General features: G+C 40.3%; 1 protein-coding gene across 1 annotated transcript; it reads left to right on the top strand.

The window, feature by feature from the left end:
• The first annotated feature begins 6,276 nt into the window (after window positions 1–6,276).
• LOC106869797 (uncharacterized) lies at window positions 6,277–6,915 on the top strand. Its single transcript, XM_014915657.1, has one exon. The coding sequence runs from the start codon at window positions 6,277–6,279 to the stop codon at window positions 6,913–6,915; it is 639 nt and encodes a 212-aa protein (XP_014771143.1).
• Window positions 6,916–8,572: the final 1,657 nt, after the last annotated feature.

Raw genomic sequence — 8,572 nt, 5'->3', positions numbered from 1 at the left:
AAGATACAGTGGAAGTTAAAGTGGGGGCGGAGACAGTCGGGAGAGAGAAGGGGGAAAGGAAAACAGAGTGAGTGAGAAAACAAGAGAAAAGAGAGAAAGAAAAGGATAAACCTAAAGAAGAGGTAGAAGATGAGTGTTAGAGAGAATGAATGTTAACATAGAGAGAGGAAATGATATTTATCATTTCCTCTCTCTATGTTATGGCAAATGTAATGGGCAAATAACTCTAACAACAAAATTTTGGTTTACTTCTCTTTATGTGATATGTCGTTACTAAGGCCAAATAGATCTCTGATCGAGCAGACTTATGATCGAAAGCCTTCTAGCTGTGACTATTCCATCTCTTTCCCAGAAACAATGCACCCTGAACTACATCATCTAGGCGGTACGTTGCTAGTTAGGAGATTTAGCTGCTATTTCTAGTAGATCGAGCGTCCACGTACAGGCCTCCTCTGATTTGTTTATGTGGTTGGTCATTTATGTATACGTAACGAAGTATGTATGCACTTAAATATATATATATATATATATATATATATATATATATATATATACTTTATATATACAGTGTACACTGTATGTATTTATATGAATAATATATAGTCTATTGACTAGTTTTTTTTTTCTCGTTAGACCACTGGAAGCAAAAAGAATTTCTAAAATTTTTTTGTTACCCTGAGATTTATTTATAATATATATAGATAGACAGATAGATAATGAGAAGTTTAGTTCACTTGTGATCTACACCAATAGGTACGCTGACTCAGTGTTATAGTTGGTCGTCCTCTAGGTTCCAAGTTCACAGCTGAGGCTGGATTTAGGGATCCGAATAAATGAATGTACAAATACTAAGTGCCCAATCTTCCAAGTTTTCCACATCACGCCAGTGATATAGAGGGACCTCACAAAGGCTGACCAAACATTGGACAATGGTTGAGCCTCAAAGCTTCATCAGAGAGACCAAATATTAGGAAACTAACATGTAGGAGAAGTAAGTTAAAATAATAAAGTAAAATAAAAATAACAAAAATAGCAAAAACAATGAGTTTAATTTTTGTGTGAAGAGAAAGGGGAAGAGGGAGGGAGGGAGGAGTGAGAGAGTGAGACAAAGACAGAGGGGAGAGAGGGAGGGAGGAGTGAGAGAGAGTGAGTGAGACAAAGACAGAGAGAGAGAAAGAAAGAGTGAGTGAGTGGGTGACGAGATTTACTCAAACTTTGAATGATGATGATGATATATAATGAAAGAGAGAGAGTGAGAGAATGGTGTAACAATATATCATAATTATATATACATATCACTAGCAGAGACACCCAGCCTTGCGCGGGATTAAAATGGCATAATTTTTTTCTTGTTTTACTTGTTTCAGTCATTAAATTGCGGCCATGCTGGAGCACCGCTGTTGGTCGAACAAATTGAGAATCTGTCCAGTTTCGCTCACAGATTTGTTAATTACTTTTTTTTAACTAAACAGTTTGAAACTTCGTATAGTGGTGTAATTTCTCATGCTGAACAGTTTACTTTCAACATTTTTGACAAAATTTCGTAAGTGACCGTTACTTAGCCGTATAATATTATAACTCGTACGTAACCTTATCATTTCGTATTTGTCTTGCTTCTGTATGTTGGTTCCCTGACGATGAATATATGTGCAATTCCAGCACCTCTTACTTCTTTGGAGTAGAGTGCACATATATTTTGAAACATATGTAGGAATTAAAGGAACTTTTGCTTATATGCGTTTTGCTCCATTTATTATTATTCTTCATATCTACTCAAAATGCATCACTTTAACTTGAGATTTCTACCTATAAAACGGGTGTGATATCCTGTTTTTTTTTTGCGTGTGTGTGATTTTTGCTACCCATGGTAACTATTAACATATTTACATTGTCAAAGTTTTTTTAAACCGAGATAACATTAATATATATATAAATTTATATATATATGTGTGTGTGTGTGTGCGTGTAAGAACGACCGTGCAAACCCAAAAGGAGAAATGGTGAATAATGGAAAAACAGGGCTCCTTTTATTAAACGCGTCACACGGTCGAACACAAAATATATCAAATGATATAAATATGTTATACTTCGATAACATAGTGAATTCATAAATGCCAGTAAAGGAAGACGATAGAACACAACCAATAAAGATGAATAACCGTAATATTTATTGTAGCATTAAAATGTATGTCTGTGTGTGAGTGTATGCGACATAATGAAAACACAATAAAAGACAGGCCGTCGTGTAAAGAAAAGAGTGTGTGTAAGTGATACATGTATGTGTATGCGTGAGATACAGCAAATAGAAAAAGAGTCCGTAACACATATAAGAATTTGCCAGTTCTTAGAGTACACAATAGTAACAGTCTGTATGTAAGAAGTTGAGGCGTGTGGGGCAGAGCGATCACTCGTCGTGATGTTAGGGCTTCCATGCCGAGCCGGGTTCTTGAGTACAGACGTTCATCGCAAGCTGGGCTCTTGTCTATTATTTATCGCGGTGAAGATGAATCACACAAACAGAATCGAAGAGAGAAGTGCCGCGGTTGTTTGGTTTAGCTGGTGTACGTATAGAAATCATGTTGGCGACGTCGGTGGCGAATCTTGTAGTTCGTAGTTGAAGTGGTGTTGACGCTGGCGGCGACGATGGTGGTAGTCGTAGTGTCGTGTTGACTGGTGGCGGCGATGCTGGTAGTCGTTGTTGGAGATGCTGTTGATATAGTCTCTGGAACTGCTGCTGCTCTGTGTGGTACACGGAACAGGTCTCTAAGAGATCTGAACCGAGACGAATTTGCTGGGTATCTAGCAGTCTATTTATAGCTGAAAGTAGGCTTCGATGGAGTATTAGAAACACACTATCACGTGACCTTATTAAGGGCTGTGGTTGGTCAGTTTGCGTTGTGGCGGGAACAGTACGAAGCAGTTGCCGCTTCAAATAATAATCAGTCAGGTGATAACAGGGAAAGAGATGTTTTCTACTACGCTCGCGTCTGTCATATTTATAGTGAGAGAAGATGGTCTGTTTGAATATAATGGCGATAGATGGTTTTGTATATAATGGCGATAGGTAGTTTCACTACATATATATATATATATATATATATATATATATGTAGTTGAAAAGGTATAAATTACCATAAGCAATTACAGAAAAATGGAGGAGAAAAAGATGTTGAATCAAAATTAGATTTAATACAAAATAGGATTCAATACATACGTGCGTTTCAGTGATGAAAATTACAATGCGTAAATTTAATTATAATTACTATGGTTATAATTTTTTCTTATATATTTCTATTGTCCTTTGAAACGTGCGTATGTATTGAATCGTTTTCTTCTCCATTTTTCTATAATTGTTTATGGTAATTTTATACTTATAACGATATTTTTCAACGACTATTTTGATATTCTTATTACTTGCTCTTGCTGTTTTTTCTTTTTATGAATATGATGAATCTTCATTAGAAATCATTCTTTCTCTCTTGGCGGACAAGATTCTTGAATTTTCCGCCCAGCCTGCACACGGCGCCTGTCTCTCTTCTGGGGCTTCATCAATTGCCTCACATAAATCCTCTCCCTCCTATGATGTTTTTGCTGACAAACTGAAAGAACTTACGCGTCGGGTGAATGATCTGTGCCGTTCTAAGCGGTCTTCTTCACGCTCTCGTAGCAGATTTCGTAATCATTCGACTTCTAGGACACAACCTGGTATGTGTTGGTATCATACGAAATTCGCTGAAAAGGCACGCAAGTGCATTCAACCATGCTCCTTTAAAGTTTCGGAAAACTTCCAAGGAAGAAATTGAGCACGTCTGTTTCTTCATCTGCACCTACCTTTCATCGTGCAATTTTTGTCCAGGACCAGGTGTCGAAGAAGTCCTTCATGATTGACACTGGGTCGTGCTATAGTATTTGGCCTCTTCGCTTTACTACTGACAAACCTAAGCGTTCGCTTATAGTGTTGCATGCAATTCATTCCTCTCCGATAAATACATTTGGTCAGCTTTCTCTACGCCTAGACATTGGTCTTCGTAGAGATTTTCAATGGGTTTTTGTCATAGCTGACATTCCGCATCCTATTTTGGGTGCGGACTTTTAAAATCATTTTAACTTGTTGGTAGATGTTCGGCGTCGGAGGCTTGTCGACGATTCGACATCCCTCTTTACGCCGGCAAAGGGCTCTACTAACTCAACTCTAAGCCCAGCGTTTTTTATTGCCACTGCTGGGGATGTTTTTCATTCGCTTCTAGCTTCCTTTCCCGAGCTGATGGACATAACTTTTAAGCCGGCAAAGCCCACTCATTCCACCCTCCATTATATCAAAACAACTGGGCCGCCTGTTTTTTCGTGCCCACGACGTTTGGCACCGGACCGCCTTAAGACGGCTAAGGCCGAGTTTGAACACATGCTTCAACTCGGCCTCATACACTCCTCCACCAGCCCATAGGCATCTCCCCTTCATTTGGCGCGAAAAGGTGATTCTGATTTTCGTCCGGTGGGAGACTATCAGCGACTCAATGCTGTAACGGTCCCAGATCGTTATTCAATTAGGAATTTGCAGGATTTTTCAGCAAATCTACATGGTTACACTATCTTTTCCAAGATTGATCTGGTTCGCGCTTATCACCAGATTCCAGTTAATCCAGAGGACATTCCAAAAACTGCCACCACTACTCCTTTTGGCTATTTTGAATTTCTTTTTATGAGCTTCAGTCTGCGGAATGCGACAAACACTTTCCAAAGATTTATAGATGAAGTTGTTCGTGGACTTGATTTTGTATTCGCCTATGTCGATGACATACTCATCGCTAGTGATACAAAAGAGAATCATCTCCACCATTTGTCGCAACTTTTTCAGCGACTCCGCGCATACAATATGAAGATAAACCCCGACAATTGTGTTTTCGGGTAGTCCTCCCTGGAATTTCTGGGGCACTATATTGATTCTAATGGGATCAAACCTCTTCCTGCTAAGGTCGATGCTATTCAACGCATCGCCCCTCCAACTTCTTTGCGGCAACTTCGCCATTTTTTAGGCATGGTCAACTTCTACAGAAGATTTATAGACCGGTGTGCAGACAAGATACTTCCTTTAACAAGGTTACTACAAGGCCATTCTAAGAAGGATGCTCAACTAACTCTTTCTACTGAGGCGTTGTATGCTTTTGAGTTCGTGAAACAGTAATTATCCTCCGTTCCTGTTCTTGCACATCCGACTCCTGATGCTCCGCTCTCGTTATCAGTGGATGCTTCAAATCCTGCGGTTGGTGCTGTTTTGCAACACACCGTAGATAATCAAACGCAACCTTTGGCTTCCTTTTCCTGCCAATTGCAGCATGCCAAACGCAGATATAGTACTTTTGATCGTGAGTTATTAGCGATCTATCTGTCGGTTCGGCATTTTCAGCACCAGCTCGAGGGACGGGAGTTTGTGATTTATACTGATCACAAGTCCCTTACGTTCGCTCTGTCTTCTAAAACAGACAAACTCTCTCCTGGTGCTTTCCGTCACCTGGACTATATTTCACAGTTTACAGGTGACATTCGTCATGTGCCAGGGAAGGAGAACATCCCTGCTGATGCTCTCTCGAGACTCCCTGTCAGTTCTGTTTCCTCTCCTACAACAATTGATTTACTTGCTATTTCGCAGGACCAACCTCTTTTGTCGAAGTTAGATTTAACTTCGCCAAAATTCAACAATTGTAAATTTGCCTATCTCCCGCTCCCTTTATCAGAAGGCTCTATATTGTGTGACACGTCCACCGGTTCTCCTAGGCCTTTAGTGCCTGAGAACTATCAGCATTCTGTTTTTGATGCCCTTCATTCCTTGTCACATCCGGGCATCTCTGCAACAGTAAAACTTGTCACTGCTCGGTTTTTCTGGCCCAACATGCGGTGATCAATTACCACTTGGGCCCGTTTTCGCCATGTTCACCTTGATTTGGTTGGACCATGGCCTGTGAGTCGCGGGTTCTCATATCTCTTAACCTGTGTTGATCGTTTCTCCCGCTGGCCAGAAGCCATTCATATAGCAGATATTTCTTCTGAGACTGTTGTACGAGATTTCGTTTCTGGTTGGGTTTCTAGGTTCGGCGTACCGTCCAGCCTGACCACTGATCGTGGTCGACAATTTGAAGCAGCATTATTTCGTGAGTTATCACAAATCCTCGGGGTGCATCATATACGCACCACCAGCTACCATCCCGATTCTAATGGGATGGTGGAGCGTTTTCATAGGCAACTAAAGGCCGCATTGCGCGCCTCGCCCAATCCGCAGACATGGAGTTTCTTCCTGTTGTCCTACTTGGATGCCGGACTGCGGTTAAAGCAGACCTTGGTTTTTCTGCAGCGGAATTATTGTATGGTACCACACTGGCATTGCCTGGTACGATGTTGGTACCAGACATATCACAGCCTCCAAATCCAACGTCCTATGTCACTCGATTACGAGATTATTTTTCTAACCTTCCTACTATGAGTCCCCGGCAACAATCTTCACCTTCTAAAGGGCCATCAGACATTGATTCTTGGTCACATGTGTTTGTTAGGGATGATTCTGTCAGAAGACCTTTTGTTTCTCCTTATAAAGGACCCTTTCGTGTGCTCTCTTGCACACCCAATTTTTTAAAAATAGACGCTAATGGTCGTATGGAGACCGTGTCTATCGACCGTCTGAAGAAAGCGTATTTTGATAAAACTACATCTTCCATTGACAATACTGACATACCCCCTTTTCAACCTTTGCATACACCTTTGTCAACACCATCACCAACGCATACACATTTATCATCACCAACACATACACCTGTGAAAACTCCACCTTCATCGTTGAAAACTACCACAAGTGAACCCTATGTCACTAGGTCTGGCCGTACAGTGCACTGGCCGAAGAAACTCTCCAAGACAATTTATATTTGACTGCATTGTATATTGCATTTTTCAGCATTCCTTTTGTAAAACAAGGCTCAAAATATGTTTTATCCTATTAGTGATGAACACTCATGGAAATTTCTTGCGTCACTGCATCAATCACAAGTAATAAAGGAACTGCAGTGGCGTAAGTAAAAAAAATTTTTTTTTTTTTGACAGCCAACAACACTTACCAAGCTGAACTTGACTTGTGCCGCTGGAATATTATTTTCCATGTGCATTATATTACATTGTTGGATATTTCCATTCTCTGTATTAACAAATTGTTTCATTTTCATTGTATATCTACAGCTGCATCTTGTTTCAGGCGCCCACTACAAGCTCTTCCTTGTTCGTGCTACGCACTCGGGGCGGGGGGGAGTCATTGTAGTGGCGCGAAATTATGGCCGCCATTAAGGAAGTACAATCTACGCATGCGCAAGGGACTTGCCTTCCCGGAAGCCCCTTGAGTGTGCATGCGTAATAAAACCAGTACTTAAAGCGCTTCGCGCGCTTTCTAAGCCTCTTTAGCGCGATGCTTTCGACGTGACAACTACTTGCTCCTTTGGCATGCCTCAACGAAGCTCCTAATATCCAGACGCTGATTACAAATTAACCAGCGGCTGCTAAGCTGAATGACACAGGATTTGTAAAACCAAGCATCACCAAAATAAAACTTATTTTTATTATGTTGTTAATTGTTCTACTTTTCTTAATATATAATTTTGTTGAAAGGTGATAGAGAGACTAATGTCTCTATTGTTACTATCAACCTTACACGTATGTATATTCCGGATATATATATATATATATATATATATATATATATATATTAATGTTTGTTTTTATGTTGAGTTATAACACAAGCAAGGGGGCGCGTGCCTAATGACCAGAGTATTCAGCTAACGATCAAAATTCCTAGCGTTACATTGTATCCTTGAGCAAGGTACTTTATTTCTCGTTGCTACAGTTCACCCACCTGGAAAAAATGAGTTGCACCTGTTGTTCAAACTTGTCACATAGTATGTTGCGCTGAATATCCACGGGAACTACGTCTGTGGAGTACTCAGCCACTTGCACGTTAATTTTACGAGCAGGTTGTTCCGTTGATCAGATCAATTGGAACACTCATATTCGTAACCAACGGAGAGCTAGGCCACTGAAATAGTAAAAACAACTTTACATTAACCTGAAGAATTACGCCAAAATTTTTTTTGTAGAGTACAGATTTATTTAGTAGAGTACAAGTTTTGATCTGCTAGCCAGACTTGTACTGGAGTTACAAAAGTCACGTAATTATTAGCAATAAACTCCTAGGAAATGAAAAGAGCCAGAACAAATACTGCAAGGTATTTTGTTTGATGCTTTAACGATCCAGCCAATACTTCACCAGGCACAGCTCATTATATCTATCTATCTATCTATCTATCTATCTATCTATCTATCTATCTGTCTATCTGTCGGTCTGTCTGTCCGTCCGTCCGACCGTCCGTCTGTCTGTGTGCGTGCGCTCGTGTATGTGTGTGTTTGTGTCTGCATTTGTGTCCCACCACCTTTTGACAACTGGTGTTGATATGTTTACATCAATATTGCTTAACAGTTTGGCATAAGTGATCAATAGAATAAGTACTAGACTTTAAAAGATTAAGTCCTGGCGTCGATTCAG

This window comes from Octopus bimaculoides, chromosome 6, assembly GCF_046866305.1.
Source record: "Octopus bimaculoides isolate indiv1 chromosome 6, ASM4686630v1, whole genome shotgun sequence".
NCBI classification, from domain to species: Eukaryota; Metazoa; Mollusca; class Cephalopoda; order Octopoda; family Octopodidae; genus Octopus; species Octopus bimaculoides.
This window is presented reverse-complemented; position numbering and strand designations above follow the sequence as displayed.

Coding starts and splice junctions, on each gene's coding strand:
- LOC106869797 (XM_014915657.1), top strand. CDS start 6,277: ATGGAGTTTCTTCCTGTTGTCCTACTTGGATGCCGGACTGCGGTTAAA.